The 19,425-nt window shown below is 33.8% G+C and overlaps 3 protein-coding genes across 7 annotated transcripts; 1 reads left to right on the forward strand and 2 right to left on the reverse strand.

Moving 5' to 3' along the window:
- Positions 1 to 306: 306 nt before the first annotated feature.
- On the reverse strand, positions 307 to 9,099 carry LOC114403787 (DNA mismatch repair protein MSH3). Of its 3 annotated transcripts, XM_028366943.1 has the most exons (13): positions 8,130 to 9,099; positions 6,997 to 7,185; positions 6,467 to 6,631; positions 5,780 to 5,878; positions 5,420 to 5,668; positions 4,308 to 4,544; positions 4,082 to 4,213; positions 3,270 to 3,530; positions 3,119 to 3,190; positions 2,543 to 2,692; positions 1,783 to 2,247; positions 1,149 to 1,441; positions 307 to 627 (listed from the first exon to the last, which is right to left on the reverse strand). In XM_028366943.1, the coding sequence occupies exons 1-13, from the start codon at positions 9,009 to 9,011 to the stop codon at positions 609 to 611; spliced, it is 3,213 nt and encodes a 1,070-aa protein (XP_028222744.1). In that variant the 5' UTR covers positions 9,012 to 9,099; the 3' UTR covers positions 307 to 608. The 3 variants fall into 3 exon arrangements, with proteins under 3 accessions (XP_028222744.1, XP_028222745.1, XP_028222746.1); XM_028366944.1 differs by lacking the exon at positions 4,308 to 4,544; XM_028366945.1 differs by lacking the exons at positions 307 to 627; positions 1,149 to 1,441 and having other exon boundaries at positions 1,876 to 2,228.
- Positions 9,100 to 10,291: 1,192 nt separating this feature from the next.
- LOC114402810 (DNA-directed RNA polymerase III subunit rpc3-like) lies at positions 10,292 to 13,887 on the reverse strand. 3 transcript variants are annotated; one of them, XR_003664520.1, is made up of 7 exons: positions 13,659 to 13,887; positions 13,438 to 13,591; positions 13,100 to 13,218; positions 12,935 to 13,016; positions 11,787 to 11,870; positions 11,654 to 11,690; positions 10,292 to 10,566 (listed from the first exon to the last, which is right to left on the reverse strand). XR_003664520.1 is itself a non-coding variant. In XM_028365491.1 (6 exons), exons 1-5 carry the CDS (start codon positions 13,725 to 13,727, stop codon positions 11,803 to 11,805), a joined length of 492 nt encoding a protein of 163 aa, XP_028221292.1. In that variant the 5' UTR covers positions 13,728 to 13,886; the 3' UTR covers positions 11,187 to 11,690; positions 11,787 to 11,802. The 3 variants fall into 3 exon arrangements, 1 of the variants encoding a protein (XP_028221292.1); XR_003664519.1 differs by having other exon boundaries at positions 11,544 to 11,690; positions 13,659 to 13,886; XM_028365491.1 differs by lacking the exon at positions 10,292 to 10,566 and having other exon boundaries at positions 11,187 to 11,690; positions 13,659 to 13,886.
- A 1,643-nt stretch (positions 13,888 to 15,530) lies between these two features.
- On the forward strand, positions 15,531 to 19,051 carry LOC114401706 (pre-mRNA cleavage factor Im 25 kDa subunit 2). Its single transcript, XM_028364282.1, has 7 exons — positions 15,531 to 15,809; positions 16,136 to 16,181; positions 17,697 to 17,790; positions 17,889 to 17,962; positions 18,075 to 18,161; positions 18,262 to 18,372; positions 18,563 to 19,051. Exons 1-7 carry the CDS (start codon positions 15,691 to 15,693, stop codon positions 18,632 to 18,634), a joined length of 603 nt encoding a protein of 200 aa, XP_028220083.1. The 5' UTR covers positions 15,531 to 15,690; the 3' UTR covers positions 18,635 to 19,051.
- The last annotated feature ends 374 nt before the right edge of the window (positions 19,052 to 19,425 follow it).

A 19,425-nucleotide genomic window follows, 5' to 3' on the forward strand; every position in this document is an offset into this window, starting at 1 on the left:
TTGCTAACAACTGCAAAGAGCTGAAAGAGATTATGACTATTTGCACTTAACATCGTTCGAAACTTTGGGTTGAAGCTTCCTTTGCATGAGCTACTGTTGGTCCTTTCAACCAATTAATCTTTGGAGAAATAGACATTTTACCTACTAACAGTTCTATTAGCCCAATCAGTGACCAGTTAAATTCGAGAAAATATTTTACAAAGCCCAAAGAAACACTACGAGGGTCACCCTGAGCCTGAGGACGACCATAAGCCGCACAGAATGACCAAGGGAGCCTAATTATTTTATACGAGACTAGCATAAACATATAAACTAAAAAGTTAACGGCTGAAATAAACATTTCAAAGGATGTAACATAGAATTTATGGTGTCAACATTGATTTTACATCCGTTGGCTCAAATTAGGACATCAACATACATGGCGGAAATTAAAATCTATTCCCAAGCGTAACCGAAATTAAAAAAATATAAACGAGGCAGGAAGCAGGTAAAGCAAAAAATTGGAAGGTTTAACTTAAACTAATCAGCAAAATTTTTAAGCAAAATATTTATCTACATCCTACAACGCTGGAGAAGACCCGAACCCTGCTTCTGCATGTAATCCTCACTTACACATACTGCATTGATCTGTTAATACACAAGCAAACTTCATTATATTTGTGATGAAAATTTAGAAGTACTCCTATCAACCACAACAAATCAGTTAGCTAATCCCTCCAAACATAATTACCAAAGTTTCTTTGTTACATCCTCATATATGTAGCTAATACAACTATTCTAATGGTAAATATATTATATTGATAATATGTTTTTTTATCGACAAATGTTAGTTGTTAATTTTTTTAGTTGTTAATTTTTTTGTTAGTGGAAAGACTTGAACCCACGACTTCTCACACCATCTCTTCTTTCTTCACCACCAAGTTAACCTTATAATTCCATTATATAGATAATATATGGCTAGAGAAAATTGAGTCAAAGGTCTAAACTGATAATCTTGTCAGCATGCATGCCCTCCTTTTCTTAAAGGGGAAAAGTACAGACATATTAGTAACGCTTAAGGGAGCTAATAAGTAGTAATGAGATAAAAATTAGATAACAATATTCATTCTTCTTTAAAATAATGGAAAAATAAAGACAAGGTACCTCACCTGCCAATTAATTTCTTTGCAATGCTTCTGGCATGTTCCAATAGATGAAAGCTTTTTGCCCAGTCATCATCTTGTGTTGCAGCTTTTAAGTTTAAATAGAAATCTTTGTAAGCCATATCAAACTCTTTATGTGGACGATCAAGTGATTGAGCCATAAGCTGTTCTTTTTCTTGACCAATCACCAGCGTGTCCAATAATAGCTCCTTTGTTGATCTACCATGTATTCTACTGTTTACTAGTGCTTCTAATTTAGAAGCCATGACAATAGCTCGACTGATGCAATGAGAAGGTAACTGAAAAGCATGATGTTTACAACTGTCTTAAGTGAAATTCAATATAAGAAATTTCAACAATATAATCAATAGAGAACTCAGCAGTCAAGCTCAGATGCTAAGGCAATCCCCAGATTTCCAATTCCAAGCCCTAATGTTAGTCTGGAATGAATGAACTAGCTCTACTGGAGGAAGATTTAGGCGTCACATATTCATTATCCACTAAAACAAAATCAACCAATTGCTCTGGAAGCAGTGCACTAATAATATATATATATATATATATATATATATATATATATATATATAAATTTTTTTTTACAGGTGTGAAATAGTAATATATAATTTCATGAATTTATTACCTGTGCAAGCTGGGCAACCTTAAATCCAAAACTCCTCTCTGAAACACCAGGTACTAGCTTGTATAGGTAAGTGACATCATGATCCAAGTTGGAATTTTTACTTGCATCATGTGAGATCAGATGTGACACGTGATATGCTGCCACAGAGCCAGGAAATTCAGTTGCCAGGCTGGCAATCTTGGGATAGTGAGTGACAAAGAGGACCATGCTTCTTTTTTGCTTCAGAAGATAATGCAATGTCGCATGAGCAATGGCCATACCATCATGTGTACTTGTACCTCTCCCAAGCTCATCAATGATAACCAGTGAATGTTCTGTGCAACTATTGAGTATATGCGAAGTCTCACTTAGTTCTTCTAGGAAGGTGCTTCTCCCTTGCTGAATACTGTCAGATGCACCCATCCGGGTGTAGATCCTATCCAGGACATGCAATTTTGCTGATGATGCTGGTACAAAGGAACCAACCTAAAGAGATCAGAGATATTTCAATAAAGCAACAGGTGGAAGGGACAAGGTTGTCAAAGAAAAGCAGTAGGTTAAATTTTTAGAGGGGGAAATAGTTCAACAACTTGAGCTGAGAATATAGAAAATTTGAAACAAAAAGCTAACTCAATTTCAAGACATATGATATATCAGAACCTTTTACAGAAAAGATAATTGGCTTTCAGTATTTACAAAGTAAAGCATATGCTTTACTGCAGAACCTCAACAAGTTGATAAATTAACGGCAGAAATATAGCACACACTGCATTGATTCTACCTGAGCCATTATAACAATCAGAGCCACCTGGCGAATATAACAACTTTTTCCCCCCATATTGGGTCCAGTAACAATCTGACAGTACTCTCCATCTGCATGCATGTTTGTATCATTTGGGACAAAATTGTCTTGTAAGGTAGTCTCCAAAACCTGGTAAGAAATGACTTACAATAATGAGCCTCCGGTTACCAATCAACAACGAGGAACTTGAATCAACTGAGTCAAAGTCAAAAGTATAGCAACCCCAAAAGTTGAGGGTAGAGTATTCAGGTTCTGTACACTGGATAAAGTTGCAAAAGTCATTTTAACTACATTTGCAACCGTCAAACAATTCTTCTGATGCACAAGCCAATGCCTAAGTCATCCAAGAACCAATTTGAAGGGAAAAAAATGCACATGATGGCGTATACTAAATACACAAACCAGTAAAACCACAAATATGACAGGCAAGTATTTGCAACTCAAATGGATTCAAGAAAACATTAATGTTACTTTTGTACAAAAGTACAACCAACAAAAGCCTTATTACACTAGGTGAGGAATTTCATACGAAAGTTCAAGCCATTGAATTCATACCGGATGTCTACCAGAAGAAATCTGTATCTGAACAGGCTCATGATCATCTACAAACACTGGGCAAACATAACCCTATCACAGAAAATAGAGAATTATATTACAAAATGCGAGAAACATTTGAAGGCAGCTGAAAATTCCTTTAAGAACAAACCTTATTTCTTGAAAGAATGGCAAGTGAATGCAGACAATCTAAAGCAGCTAGTGCTTGAACAGCAGCTTGGAACTCAGCATAGTGTTTACTGAACTCCGTAAGAAAGCTATTCCAGGCAGCTCGGCAGGCAACAGTGAGCTCCTCTTTTGCTAATGATAACTTGTCTAATGCTGTCAATACTTCAGGAGGGTGATACCGAATTGTTTTCTTTGTGCTATTTACCTTGACCCAGTTTGAAGGAACCTTTACATCAGTTGATAACTGCAGCCGAAATAAAATAAATGACAATCAAAACTTGTTCACAACCAAGCAATAACTCTATGCAAACATACTTTTGAACTCAATTTAAAATAGAGATCTTGCTCATAAACAAGAAATGGAAAATTGTAATTACCATCTTTATTACTTTATATAAGAAACAAATGGTAGTATTTATTTTAAGAGCTTAAAATATGTTTGGTTTGTCTTCCTTAAGAAGAGAAGCCAAGAAAAGGGTCTTATTATCTTATACCCTTTTTTGAGGGGTGCTGGTGGGGTAGGAGAAAGAGAACCATGACCATACTTTTTTTTAGGTTAAAATCGCTCCTTCAGTTTATCAATTTAAGAATTAAGAAAACAAATTTGGAGCACATATCACTACATAGTAATAAGAGAAAATAGTTCAGATCAATTAGAAAAATCAGATGCCAATAAGGCAGCAATCAAAAAATGAGAAAGTAACAAGAACTGGAATACCAAATGGAATTTTGTAACCAAAATGTCCAGCATCTGCAATGCTTAAATATTAAGGATTTTCCTTCTAATTAGACTACCTCAATCAAATGGGTTGTTCCAGAAATACTAATGAATTCCAAATTTTTCATTCCAAGCCGTTTGCGATAGAAGTCAATCATTGAATCTAGTTTTTCCACTGCCAGCTTGAAAGCCTCCCGAGCTCTAATGACCTGCACAGTAATAAAATCAATATGGTTCAAGATAAAAGTATAAAGAAGGAAATTGTAAAATATAATTTTTTTCACGCAAAAGACATTGGCAAACCTCTGGGAATTGTCCCTCGGATGCAATAATCAATTTTGTTAGATCTCCTAGATCAGCAGAGTCTATGTTTAAAGATGACAACATTTTTGCAGCATTTCCAATAACACTGTCAGAGGAAGCAGTCAAAATTAACTTTTTTAACAGATTAGGGCGCAATGTGTTATTATTCCCCTCTCCTATGTTAAGTTGTTGAAGCTGTTTTCCAGCAGACAAAATAGCTTGAATTACTGCAACAAACTGTATATAGACAAAAAGATTCAAGCAATCAATACCTAGCAGCTTTCTGGTCAATTAAAATTCTTCAGAATCAATTTCTACCCATCAAATATGATAAAAGAAGAATACAAATGCCTATAATTATTCAGTAGTAGTAATACAAACATTCTCAACCATTTCCTAGCACTGCACTGAAACTCAATAGTTATCAAACAATGAGACCAACTTCATGAAAAAAATATTAATTTCATTACAGTTTATCACTTTCTTAAACCTGAAAAATCCATACATCTTAAAAACAGTCTCAATCTTTCTCAAGGATCATGTATTCGTGTAAAGACCTCTTTATCAACTATGCCATGGATACAAACTTTAAATGCTCAAGTTCTAAAGATAGAAGCTAGTGTTTGTAAAACAAATTGGTATACTCTTCATATATTCCTTATATCTTAGTTTTGATTAAAGAAATGCTCATATTTTAGGCCCCGGCCTCATCTAAGTCACAATACTGTTACAGTTGGAAACACACTTGTAGCCTTCTACATTTTGTATGGCTTTTGAAATCCAGCCTTATCCTTGGCTGCTCCCACTCAAAGCCTCAAAGCATGTATTGTAGAATCCACAACAGATTCTTAGCATGCCTATTGTTCTTAAATTAAAAATGGAACAGACTCAAATCAGAACAGTTAAATCTTGCAATGCCCAAGCAAAGAATCTGGTCATTAAGTAATCAACAAAATCTTGTAGACTCAGATCAGCTCTCTTTCTGTCTCCCTATCGCATATAAAGCTCATGTGCGGAAAGAAATTCAAGGAAGATGAAGACAATCAATTGGGAAACAAAATATAGTGAAAATCTGAAATACAAAAACAGGCCAACAAGAAACCATTTATCACCTCAGATGGGGTAGCAGTGCAATGGAAAATTCTAGTAATTCCACGTTGTATATCAGGTGCTCGGCCAAGAGTTGTCAAAACCAGTGAAAGTGTGTATGCTAACTCAGGTTGCACAATTGCTACGTCAGGATCTTCCTCAACACGTACAAGATTCTTCACACTATTACAAGATCCCATGGACTGTGCAATTTCAGATACAGCATGAAGACGAGCAGAAATTAAGGTTTGATCACACAATGGGTGAGATACCTGTATCATGCAAAAACAACAATTAAAGAGGGGTCTTCTTTGGCTGATAAAGAAAGGGCGGTTGAGAATTCAACATTCAATGGTTGTATGAGGAATGGAAGCACCTCATACCCAATGCCTAAGAAGCCTGGAGCCAAATATAGTAAGAGTACGATTCATAATTTGCAGCAAAGAACCGATCTCAGATCCATCACTGTTATTTTTTAAAACCTGAAAATATATTAAGCATTCATCAGCAGTAAGAACTGATGGGAATATGAAGCTGGTATGTGGGGGAAAAAACACTTCTAGCTTATAGAAGAACACAGGTACCGAATAAATTTCACAAGTAGAACACAAGTATGGAATCATTCATCATCTTATGACCCATTGTAAAAGAATACAGCTAATTCATATTGTGGCCAGAAGCAACTGGCCAGTAAAAGGCCAGGAACCTTTATATGAATCTATTGGAACAAATACCCAAACCAAAGAAAGAAATGGCAGTTTAGGTTTTGGGTTGATAAGACTTTATTAATAGTGCAAGTTTATCCATGTACCACAGCAGTACTAAAAGGAAACAGTAGTCGAAGTGTACGTTTACAAGATTGATTACTAACTGAGATTGTCATGACCCTGAGATAATGGAGCAATACCGATTAGTTTGTACTGAATATTTATGTTTAATCTACACATAAGCACAGTTTGTGATTGCCATGCTTTGAAACAAATAGAAAAATTAAAGCATGCAACATGGAAGCATAAAATATGCTCCAGTCCTTACTAAACATTCTCTAGAAATGCAAAGTTTATAATTACCTCCAGTTGTTGAAGTGCATTGGCTGAGAGGGTCATTTCCGTATTGCTTGAGAAAGGCCTAATAGAAGCTCCCGAACACAGAATTCTTTCAAAACCAAATTCCTTCAAATGACGAATAGTTAAGGCCAAAGCTTGGACAGCCAAATCTGGCATGTTCATCACCTCCTTTATAATAAAAAGAGTAGAGATGAAAACAGAACTAGTTATGAGTAACAATAAATGTAAAGCTATCATCTGTGCAGTAGAATTAAAATTATAAGCACATGATCTGGGAAATAAAAAATTAAACAGAGTTAATAGAAAAGAGAGGTATACGAAAATGTAGCAATTGGTCATATTTGTCATAAACAATGATAACAGATTATGATGACATGGTCAATAGTAACAAGATAAATGTTGACTAAGAGAAAAATGCATATTAAAACTAACAAGAAATTTTGATTTTAAGAATTTCAAAAGCCTGCTACAAGAATATATATATATATATATATATATATATATATATATATATATATATCATTATTTGATACCTTGATTATTAACTTTTGACTTCTGTTCTCAGTCAAATCATTGCTTAGTATTGAATCTGATGGACTGTCTATGTGCATGTTCTCGTACAAGGTCATAACTTCAGCAAGAGCACCCCCATCAATGAAGCAATCTCGTGAAAAACGCTCCACACGAACATTTGAGGCAGGTCCAGCAAAATCCAGCAATAACTAATAACAGAACACCCAATCACATAATTGGGTCTAAGGGTGGTAGAAATTTTCTAAGTAGCTTATTATAGTAATTCATCTAGTAATCAATTAGAACATGTAGTCTGGATTTATTTTACACTATGAAGGACCCACATTGACTCAACTAATTCATCCCTAAATTGATGATTTATTTTACACTACGAAGGACCCACATTTGAGTATTAACTCAACTAAGTAGTCTGGATTAATTCACACCTTCCCCAATGGAAACACTAATGCAGTAAATTGTATTTATAGGTTGTTCAGATCAAAACATCCAATACTGGTAAGTGGTAAATTTAATCCTCTATTCAGAAAATCCAAAATTCCATTCATTGTATTTAACAAGAATCTAAATCAGATTGTCACACCAAATATCTGAATTAAGATAAGGGATTTCTATTGCCTAACCATCTCCCATGTTGGAACTTGAAATGTAAATTACAACTATAGGTAAATCAAGTGCTTTCTATACTTTCCCTTTATAATAGACACCCTTGCCTATGAATATTTTGCTTATTCCACCAAACATCAACACATGAAATGTTTTATTAAAATAAAACGAAATCAGTTATCAAAATGATTCCAATTTTAAATGCCTCATCAGTCATCAACTCATCATGAAGCACAATGTTAACAAACAGTATACTGACTGTACATTGCTACCTCTTCCAACAAGCAAGCCTTGAAGTCAGGCCAAGAAAGAAGCTACCTTGAAACCTGACTTCAAAGTTCAAACTAAATCCTGCACGCTCCATGTATCATCCATGGCAGCATGAAGCATCAACATTCCATCACTGAAAACCATGTCAAATAAAGTGCAGCAGCAAGCAACTACATCCTGAAGTTCCATTGCACAACACAATGAACCAATAACAAAACTCTTGAAATAAGAGCCGACTCAGTACTTCATTTAAAACTACCTTCTCCGTTTGCTTCGAAAGAGGGTCACCGAGAAGCAACTCAGCCGGAGACAAGTTCAGAACAACAGCCTCAAGCGCACTCCTCAGAAAACCATCACAAAACTCCCCAAAAACAACATCCCCGGTCGAAATCTCCACAGCAACAATCCCAATCCTCGCATCAACACCACCCTTCTCATCCAAAACACTCTTCTCCACAACACAGAGCAAGTAATTGCTCTCTCCGCCGCACCCATCCTCCGCTCCCCCCAAGTCCGGCGCGGCCTCGAGCGTGGCCTTGGTGTAGAGCGCGGACAGGCCGCGCTCGAAGGGGGCGGAGCGGTTGGAGCCGTGGGCCTTGATGGCGGCGGTCTCGGTCTGCTTGACAACGCCGACCTTGTAGCCGGCAGTGACGAGCCTCCTGACGTGGACATTTAGCCGAAAAGTTGGTATGCTAGCGGTTAAGAAGTTGTGGTCCATGTGTGCGTAAATGCCCAAGACTCTGGAGGCGTGTTCGGCGTCTTGGCCGAAGAAACGGTACTTGTAACCGACCTCCACCATGAGGAGGACGTCGGGGTGTTTGGCTTTGAGGTCAAGGACTTGCTGTTCGAGGGGAGTGTAGGTTGGGGGTTTGGAAGAGGAAGCGGGGTGTTGTTGAGGGGTGGAAGGTTCGAGAAGCTTCTGGAGGAAGCGTTGGTGGAGTGAAGGGGGAACGGGGTTTTGGGTGTGGGGGGAGAGTTTGGGGTGTTTGCGAGAGGTGGTGAAGTTGGAAGTAAGGCGGCGTTTGGCGGGGGAGAAAGTGACGGTGGCGGAGATTTTAGGAGGAGGAGGAGGAGGAGGAGGAGGGGATTTGGGTTTGGGAGCGAAGAAGCGGGAAATCACTTGTTGCTTTTGCTTTCCCATTGAGTACCGCACCTGGGAATACCGCGCGATCTTCTTGTCTCTTTCGTCGCCCAACGATTTCTATCGCTCACTTCACTGTCGCTGTTACTAACTTTCTTTCACGATAAGTCACGCAATTATGAAGGATAAGGATAATTCGATTAAAAAAAAATAATTTCAGTTAAATATTTTTTTTAGTAATTTTTAATATTTTTTAGAATGTTATTTGAATTAGTATTTTTTACCAACTTTTTTAAAATATTAATTAGTATTTTTTTTTAATTTTTATTTTTGATACATTTATTTTATTTTTTTAAAATAAATTATGATTTTATTATTTTTATATTATTTTATATTTTTCAGTCATTTTAACCATTAATTTTATTAAATATTTATAATTTATTAAGTTAATTTTTCAGATTTAAACTATTAATTAATTTTTTTAACTTTCAGTTAACTTTTTAGTCAATTTTATAAAATAGAGTCTCGATCAATTAAATCTTGTTAAGTATTATTGATACTAACTTAGTAACGCTTTGAGAAAATAAAATTTGAGTGTTTGCATTTTTTTCTCCCTATATTTCACATTTAATCTTTTATTTTTAGTTTCATCCTTTATCTCTTACAAAAATTAATTTTACTTTTATATTTTTAAAATGAGATCAAATAATCCTTTCATCAATTTAAAGTAAACACCGTTGATAATTTTAATAGAATAGATTAAAAATCATCACAAAACAAAAAATAATTTTAAAAACCTTTTTTTTAATATTTTTCACTGGACAAGATAACTAGTTTTGAATAAAATTATAAACTTTTAATTTTTCTTACTAAACAATTTTTAGTTTAAAAGGATTTTTTTAGCTAAAAATAATAAAAGTCGACAAACAACTTCTATTTATTTCTTAGTTCTAATTTTCAGCTTTAACTTATAAGTAGTTTTTAAGTAGAAAAAAAAAATCAAACTAAACTTATGTGAAATATCTCATAAAAATAGACACATAGCATGGGAATTCCTCAATAATGAGAAATTATTAAATAATTTCATACCACTTTGTTCATGATCTTAATCAATCTTAACGTGTCACTAATTGAATATTATTAACTATTTTTTGTAAATTAAAAATTCCAATTTATTTCACGACCAATCTGTTGTAAACCATTATATCCTCAATTCTCCACCATTAGCAACAAGCACAAATGCACAATCCGGGTAATTGATGCTCATAGGCCACACCAGAGAGTGATATTGGTATTGGCAAAAAATAACGAAGCTGATACATAACATAGACAATTGGGAATATGAATGCATTATACCAGAGAGTGATATATGGAACATTTTGCCACCTCTAAATAAAGTCATACAATAATATTTTAAATTACAAAATAATTATTTTTCAATTCTACATCTAAGAATAAAAACGTAATCAACTATATTCAGAAGTCATGGAAAAGCATCAGAGCATCATCGAATTTCATCAATGATGATCCTAGGAGCCACCAGACATTGCGTTGCCGTTTGTGTGTCTTCTGCAGTGGCCTTGGCTCTTTAAGTGTCTTTGGGAACATTTAGAAGCTGAAACAAATAGCAATAACATTTTAGTATGAACCAGTCTACAGATAATGAAACTCAAGGCAGGAAATGCAATTAATATATTGAAATAAATGTGAAGCACCGTTTGCTGTACAACATGCCACATTACCACCAAATACCAATTCAGCATTTTTTTTTCCATAATAGAACTTGAATGTAGCTTTTTATCAATTCTTACCGGTTGAGTAATTAACGCTCTCACAAATAAAATTACTCACCCATAAAGAATCGTGAGAACACAACAAAAATTATACCATAGGAAAAATAATAACAAACGTAATTCGGCACCTTTTGTCTACATCCATGGAACCGATTCAAAGTATTTCACTATCGCAAAAATGATTACAAGATTGTAACCCACCCCAAATACTTTATCACTCTACAAATCTGAATACCCCACTCAATGGTTACAAGAAATAATAACACTCTCACATAAAGACAATTTTCTTTCAACAAAGTGACTTTGTTTCACAATCTCTCTTCTCACACACTCTCTCCTCATGTGTTGTATTTTTCCACTAATTTTCTTCTCTATTTATAGTAAAGATTGTCACCAACTATAATAAATAAGGTATCTTGAAAGTTGAAACAAAAACAACTTCCAATACATCCATTGGACTGAAGTTCATTTAATAAAATACAATCTTCCACTTTAGATTTAAGTCATCCTTAGTGATAAAAATTCAATTTCCAATATGTATGTACTTTATCTTTTGACTTGAAATTCTACATTTTTCAATATTGCAAGATATTAAAGACCAACAAAAATACAATGATAAGGGCAAATCAATATAAATATAAAACCCCATGGAGGATGCGGAACCACATTCACATCCTTCCTTCTCGCCCTTGCCACATTGAGGTTTGCACAACAACCAACACATGCTTAAGATATTATAAGCTAATCTTGTAAATCTATTCTTATTTGGCGGAGGCCAATTCATAAACATATTAATAACCTCTTCATTCTTTTCTATCTAAGTCATTCTTAGGCTCAAATTTAAGGCAGCATGGTACATCTCGTCCAGTACATATTTCCAAAGCAGAGGCTTATTAACTTTCCACATACAAATATTTGATGGCCTGCCTCCCGTCACAGGTACTGTCTGCAAGGACAATTAAGTTGTGGAAAGATTAAATATCAAGACACAAATATCAACTGATTTCTAAAGTGCCTGTAAATATTGAAAAGATTGCTCAACCTTCTTATGCAAGTAGTTATCCTTCCATAACTCTTTTAGAAACTTTGAAGCTTTCCTTTTCTCTACCAGTGTAGATGCTGCTATCTACAAATAAAAGAGAAGCACTTAAAGGTCATAAAATTAATACAGAATTTGAGTCCATTGACTTCCTTTATTCTTAGTTTTACAAGAATGGAGGAATATGTAATCATTGAAATATATCAGTTTAGCAATCTCTTTTATTGGATTTTGGCACATGTGAAGCATCATGGAGGACTGTCAATGTGGACCAAGTTATTAGACATCCTAATCTAACAGCTTTTGCATCTTAGATTACTGGTTATCTGAATGTTAGTGAAACTCCATTAGAAAGCTCATGTGCTTTACACTAAATAGACACCAAATGCCTCTTACCCCAAATCATTATTCAAAGATAACTCAACTACCTAAAGAAATTTGACCTGAGTGAACAATTAATTACCTTGGCAGACTTAGCACCCGGCTTCCTAGTAGTAGTTTTCTTAAATGAGATAGAAACAACTGGCTCAGGGGCAGGGGTTCAACAAGTCGAGCCATCAAAAGTTTACAGAGTGTCTCTCGTACAACTTTGTAGGCACAGCATTTTCTGAAAGTACATGGTTTGAGATTGAATAATTTGAAAGGATTCATGACTTTGAGACATATAGTTGAGCTCAACCATGTTTTAAATACAGTACTTTCAACATATTATTCAGAACCAAGTATATGTTTGATTAAATTGAATATACTGTTCAACTATAGGTCTAGTACTATATCTCCCTATAACGAAATTTAGAAAGACTTATAATTCTTTGTCAGTATCATTACCTCCAATTGCAAACCAACTAAACCCTTTCCTTATGTTAAGTTGTGAATGATGTACCATTCCTATAACTCAACCCGAAGAGAACCACACTCCTAGTACATGTACCTTGACCCACTCCAAAGATACTCTTTGTTTTCATAGTTTCAAAAGTCATCTACAGTTCACTCATCTGATTCACCAAAAGGATTATGATTAAACCACATATGATTTAGTCAGTAGGTTACACAACTCTTAATTTGTGTAAAACAAACCTTTTTTAAGAATTAAATCAATTAATATAAGCAAAACCGTGCTCAAACTATTACATGCATCACAAAACACTTGCCTTTTCCTTGGCTTTCTCTGTCAACCATTTGTTTGAGGGTAAGCCTACCATCACGAAGCAATCCGACAAGCAGCTTCACACACTGCAAAACAAGTGGAAAATAGTTTCAGCATTTCAAGCCACAGTCAAAAAGCTTCAAAGAAACATAATAAGGATCAAGCTGACTTCTTCATCAAGCTTCCGCGACACAATGTCCAAGAATTTGGGAAACCTCAGCCGATGGATTATGTTATCAAACAACACCAGGTACTGAGTTCTAACTCTCAGTCTGTCTGCATCATCATCTGCATTTATATTTATTCAGAACATCATCATCGTGTCACTTTACCCACTAATGGAGCAGTATTTCATTGCATTACATTACATGAATTTATGAAATCAAGACACGGCATCAAAATCACTAAAGTTAGGAATTCGTTTTTTTATTAATTTTATTTTACTGCAACATGTTTGTTGCATGTAGATAACAATAATAGAGAAAATAATAGGGCTATGTATGTTACCATCATCTTGAGGAGCAGAAACAAATGCTTGGGCACAATTGTGTTGAACTAAGACAAGTAGGGAGTTTCTGACTTGGTCCTTAGTAAAGTCAGTGTAGCGAACCAACTGATCCAAAGTGAGAGGTCCATGGCTAAATAGCTTTTCGCATACTTTCTGCACAAAAATTCAACGTTAATGAATTGAATGCCAATAAAATCCGTGAAGATTAAGAGTTACATACAGCAACGATCTTGCCGAAGTGCTTGGTGATCAGGTGGACGCCGAATTTGATGCCGTGCTCTGTAACCATTTTCTTCTAACAGAAAACGGCGAAGGAGAAAGGCGCGGGAAGAAGAGGCTTAGGGATTTTATAGTTGTGTTATTTGCAGTGACAAATAATCTTATTGCAGTTTCTATAACTTCGTGGTTAACTGAATGGGTTTTCATGTAGTGATCGCAGGTTCGATTGTTGTCGTCTGATTATTTTTTTTTTAATTTGTATTTCCACATTTTGGAAGGTTTGTTTCAAGGTGTATACTGGAAATACTATGCTTAGAAATCAAATTATTTTTGTCAAAAAAAAGTTATTCTTTTTGAAAAAAAATCAAATTATTCTCTTTTTAACTGTATTTATTTATATACTTAATTTTCTTTAATATTTTTCATTTTCTATATACCCTTTTATTTATATTTCAAAATTGAATTTCAATCATTTTTTAAAAGAAGTTATCAATAGTGAAAAACAATTTTATATTAAAATTTTATATTAATCATTGTAAATACAAAATACAATTTATATATTAAAATATATTTATTTATTATGAATTTTAATCATATAAAAATAAACATTTTTCTTGTGTTATGCACGCTAAAATACGAGTTCAAAATAAATTCAAGTAATAGTATTTGAAAAGAATAAAATCACAAATAAAAATAAAATTAAATATTCAATTCGGGAAAAGTTACTTAATCCTTAAAAATGCTTTTATTTAAAACTAAGTAGTGGAATTGATTTAATTTTTAAATAAATCGCTTGCTTGAAATTTTAAAATAAATATATTGTTTAAAATTTTTATATATTTGATTGTCCATAAAAATTAATAATTTTATTCTTATTTAATGGCCTGTTTAAGAATATGAGATCACATAATTTTTTTAAATAAAATCCAAACTTGGAAATTGATTTCTGTTCTAACATGAAATATACTACTTAGATTAGAGTAATTCCAGATATTGTTTGTTTTGATGTTAATTTAAATTTTCTCAATTTTATTCTTAAAAGATGTTTGACTCAAAGTTTCATAGCGAGTGTCAACGTTGACATTAGTCCATATTTCACCACTCTTATAGTCTTGATAAGAAGCTTGTTTCGTTTTGTCAAAAAACTTACACGTTTTGATTTAAGATTTGGTTAAATTATTTATTTAGTTTCTATAATTTTATATTTTCTTTTTAGTCTATGTAATTTGAAAGTAGTTTTTTTAGTTTATGGTTTATATCTTAATTTTTTTTTTAGTCCATGTAGTTTGAAAGTAATTTTTTTAGTTCTTATAATTTTTATTTTAATTTTTTTTAGTTCCTATAGTTTGAAAGTGATATTTTTAGTTTCTATACTTTATATTTTAATTCTCTTTTAGTTCTTATTATCAAAATATAAGTAATATTATCAATTATAATTAACTACAAAAATATTAACAAATAATTTGAAATTAATTTATCGCAAGAAAATTTATAATTAAAAAATAGTTAATTATTTATAATTAATTTGTAATTAATTATTTTTATATATTTTTTATAATAAAGACTAAAATATAATTAAAATACAAATTATAAGAATTAAAAATATCATTATCAAACTATAGGACTAAAAAAGAATTAAAATATAAATTATATAAATTAAAAAAACACTTTTAAACTGTAGAGATTAAAAAAATACTTTTAAACTATATAAACTAAAAAAAATTAAATTTAAATTATAAAAACTAAAAAAATAGGAACTAAAGATAAAAATGGTGAAACAAATAACCTTAAGTTTTTATTTATTTATTTATTTATTTAAAAAAAGAAAAGAAGTTATGAAATAGGAGCGGGCCAGCGGCCCATGATCCAGCATGGTTGAGATCTAGCAGTGGCAGCGCCAGTATGAGAGACGGGCATTGAAATTGAAACAACATAACAGACCTAATCAATCAGTCATACGAATTTCCAGAATACAAATTCACACTCTCTTTGGCTCTGGTGTTGTGTTGTGTTGAGGTACTTGAGAAGAGAAAATGGTGTCGTCGCAGGTTGTGAATACGTACCCGTTGTCGAGCTACACGTTCGGCACGAAGGAGCCCAAGATGGAGAAGGATACCTCCGTCGCGGATCGTCTCGCTCGCATGAAAGTCAAGTACGTATCCAATCTCCTCTTTCTTCTTCTTTTCCAAACCCTAGACTAGAACACCCCCCCCCCCCCTCCCCCCGTACTTTTTTCTCTTGCAAACTACACCTTCTTAATTAGATTTTCTCGTAGTTAGTTATTTGAATACTTTAATTTTCTTGGAGACATGACATGGTTTTGAAATCAAGAGTTTTCTTCTGATCGAAAAATGAAAATGAAACTTAGAACTGCTCTTCCTCTTATATACTCATTTTACTCGTTCCTTGTCCTGTGTGCTACTCGAATTAGTTAAATGCCCAAACGGTTCTGAAATATGATTGTTTCCTTTGTTTCAGCTATATGAAGGAGGGAATGAGGACCAGTGTGGAAGGAATTTTACTGGTATGTTAAGTGATTTCTCTCTTTCTTTACTCTTTTTTTTTTTTAATTATAATTGTGAATTGGATTAATTGATTTCAATAAGTTGGTGAAATTATAAGATTAGTATGCCAATATTTGGTTGCGTTAATTAGCTGAATTGAATGATTGGTGATAGATGATGATACATGTTTGATTTTATCATGGTCTATGTTGCATTGTTTATTGATCTACTTCCCCCATGCAACTTTAATATTATTGAACCTAGTTGACTAGATCTATAAAATTGCATCAAGGGATGTCTTTACTTGAGTCAAATTCTTAGAGTAACCCATTAAAGTACACAGTGAGGTAATTAGGTAAATTTGGTATGACAACAACAACAATGTTACTGACCATTCAGTTCAGTTAAAAGACCAAAGTTTCAGCAATGTTATTTACCACGAAATCCCTCTTGACCACTTTCTCCAATGTCCTTAGCCTTTCTCTCCTTCTCTTCATAGGACTAAAAACCCTACAATCTACTCTTCTCATTGGTACCTCCTGGGGCTTTCTTTGTGCATGTCCAAACCACCTTAGTTGATTCTCCATTATGTTTTCCTCAATTGGTGCTACACCAATCTTTCCTCTATATACAATCATTTCGTATCCTGTATTTTCTTATATATGGTCACCATGCATCTTAACATTCTCATTCCTACTACCTTGACCTTTTCTCTTGTTGTCCCTTTAAAGACCAACATTCACTACCATAGAGTATAGCCAAAGGTATAGTACTATGATAAAACTTGCCTTTAAGTTTGGTAGTTATTAGTTACTCTGTAATCACACAAATAACCCCCGATGCATTTCTCCATTTTAGTCATCTCATTGTATCCTATCCTCATTAATTTCTCCATCATTTCGTAGTATTGATCCCAAATATTTAAACTTAGACACCTGATAAGGCATCTCTTGATAATTGCATGTAATAGAACATACATTTACTATAGAATATGGGGACTAATCTTTGTTGCTGTTTTTGTCAGTAATAAATAATTGACAAGTATCCAATCATGGGCATCTGAAATTCTATATTTAGATTGGATAGTGGTAATACTGTTTACATCTGACCATCTACAAATCTCATAATGGTGAGAGCCTTATGTATTGTGTTGCACAGTATGAGGGTGCGACAATAAGATTGTTAACTTTCGACCTGGTGGTCATGACTTGTGAGGTATAGTCATGGAAACATTCCCTCTCACCTAATAAATAGAATCAAATTTGACAAAGGGACTAGAAGGGCCCCACTAAGAGAGGGGGGGATGGATCCCATTTTTGGTGGGACCCCCTCTACATACATCTGATCAATTCTGCTCTAAAATCATTTAGGTCACTTACATTTTTACTTTTTCAATTACTTATACCTATATTGGTTTCTCACTGTGTTCTTGTTAATTCTCATCTATGGCACTACTTTCATAGAGAAAGACTATCTAATTCCCTTCAAGATTCTGCTCATTTTCCTATCTCATCTTTATGATTTTAAATTTGCAGGTACAAGAGCACAATCATCCTCATATACTTCTTCTGCAAATTGGAAACACATTCTGCAAACTCCCAGGTGGTCGTCTCAAACCAGGAGAGAATGGTAAGATCTTGCTTATTTTTTCTGAATATAATAGTCTGAAAATAGCAGCTCGTGATTATCTTAATGTACATTTTTGTGGGGTTATATGATGTTTACAGAAAATGAGGGCTTGAAGAGAAAGTTGACTAGCAAGCTTGGTGCTAATTCACCAGCTCTTGTGCCTGACTGGCAGGTATTATTACTTTTTAGATGTATGGACTCTGGAGAGACATGTTAAATTTGGAAGTTGGTGACTATCTGCGTGTTTATTGTTGTCATTTGCATGTATCCTTGGAAAACTGCAGATAGGTGAGTGTGTAGCAATCTGGTGGAGGCCAAATTTTGAAACCATAATGTATCCATACTGCCCTCCTCATATAACAAAACCCAAGGTAACTTGTGAAGACAATGCCATTAAATATCTTGCATTCCTGGCTTCCTTGGTCAGTTGGTCCATGCTTACAATAATACCATTGAATATCTTGTGTGCAGGAGTGCAAAAAGCTTTTCCTTGTTCATTTATCTGAGAGGGAATACTTTGCAGTGCCCAAAAATTTAAAACTACTAGCTGTTCCATTGTTTGAACTCTATGACAATGTTCAGGTATGGCACTTAATATGGTTCTTTTACTGGGTTGTGTAATGAACTCTTTATAATGTGAAGAATTGAAATGGTTAATTGGTTTTCAGTAATTGTTTAATGGAAAAACATGTGTATGAACTGAAGCTGTCAATCAATATATGTTGTACTTTTATTCCTTGTCATATGAAATTTGAGTATCGTTTGTTTGCAGAGATACGGGCCAGTTATATCCACCATTCCTCAGCAGCTATCCAGATTCCAGTTTAAAATGATCACTAATTGAACATAAATTTGAAGCTTACATGCTGATAATTACTACTTTCATTTGTAATTTTCGTAACTAGGAATTATCATTGCATAGACTGGCTAGAAAACTGAGTTTTGAAGTGAGTTGCTGAGTAGAGTAGTTATGTTGTGACATGGTTTGTCTGTATTTCATTCATTGTACTGTGGGTTGATGTCGGTTATCAACAATCAACCCAAGAGGGAATCAAGTAATCAACTAGTAGGCTATATGCATCTAATGCCTAGTAGAAATGAAGGTGATCAGGTAGTGTTTGATCTCATGTCTGTTGCTTCTGCCCTGCTCAGGTTGCCAATATTACAATAGGAAAGGGTAAAGGAATGGGCATTGGTTTTCATTACTAGTTTTTCTGGTGAAAGGCATTGAATGGAAAAAATTATACATTTGAAATTCAAACATAATCCTCGTGGCAAAATGTATAAAACAATGACTAAAATTTAAAATGTATTTTTACATATTAAAGACAGTTTTAACATATCCACTACTTCTGGAAGTTGTTGCTAGTAGTGCACGCTTGGTGAAGTTGTGTGCCAACAAATTCAAATAAGGTCACTTTCTTTATTACTTTTTGCGTCACCAAAGTCCAAAGGCATTGTGTGATTTCTTTTATTGATACTAGTGAGAAAACGCCAATAAGACAAATATGAAAAATAGTTTTGGGATGGAAGGAAGCAATTCCAAATTTTCAAAGAAAATAATTTTACATGCTAAAAATAATTATCTATTATAAATTTTAAAGAATAAATAGTATATGCATTAACAATTTCAAA

Source organism: Glycine soja, chromosome 20 (genome assembly GCF_004193775.1).
Source record: "Glycine soja cultivar W05 chromosome 20, ASM419377v2, whole genome shotgun sequence".
Classification (NCBI taxonomy): domain Eukaryota; kingdom Viridiplantae; phylum Streptophyta; class Magnoliopsida; order Fabales; family Fabaceae; genus Glycine; species Glycine soja.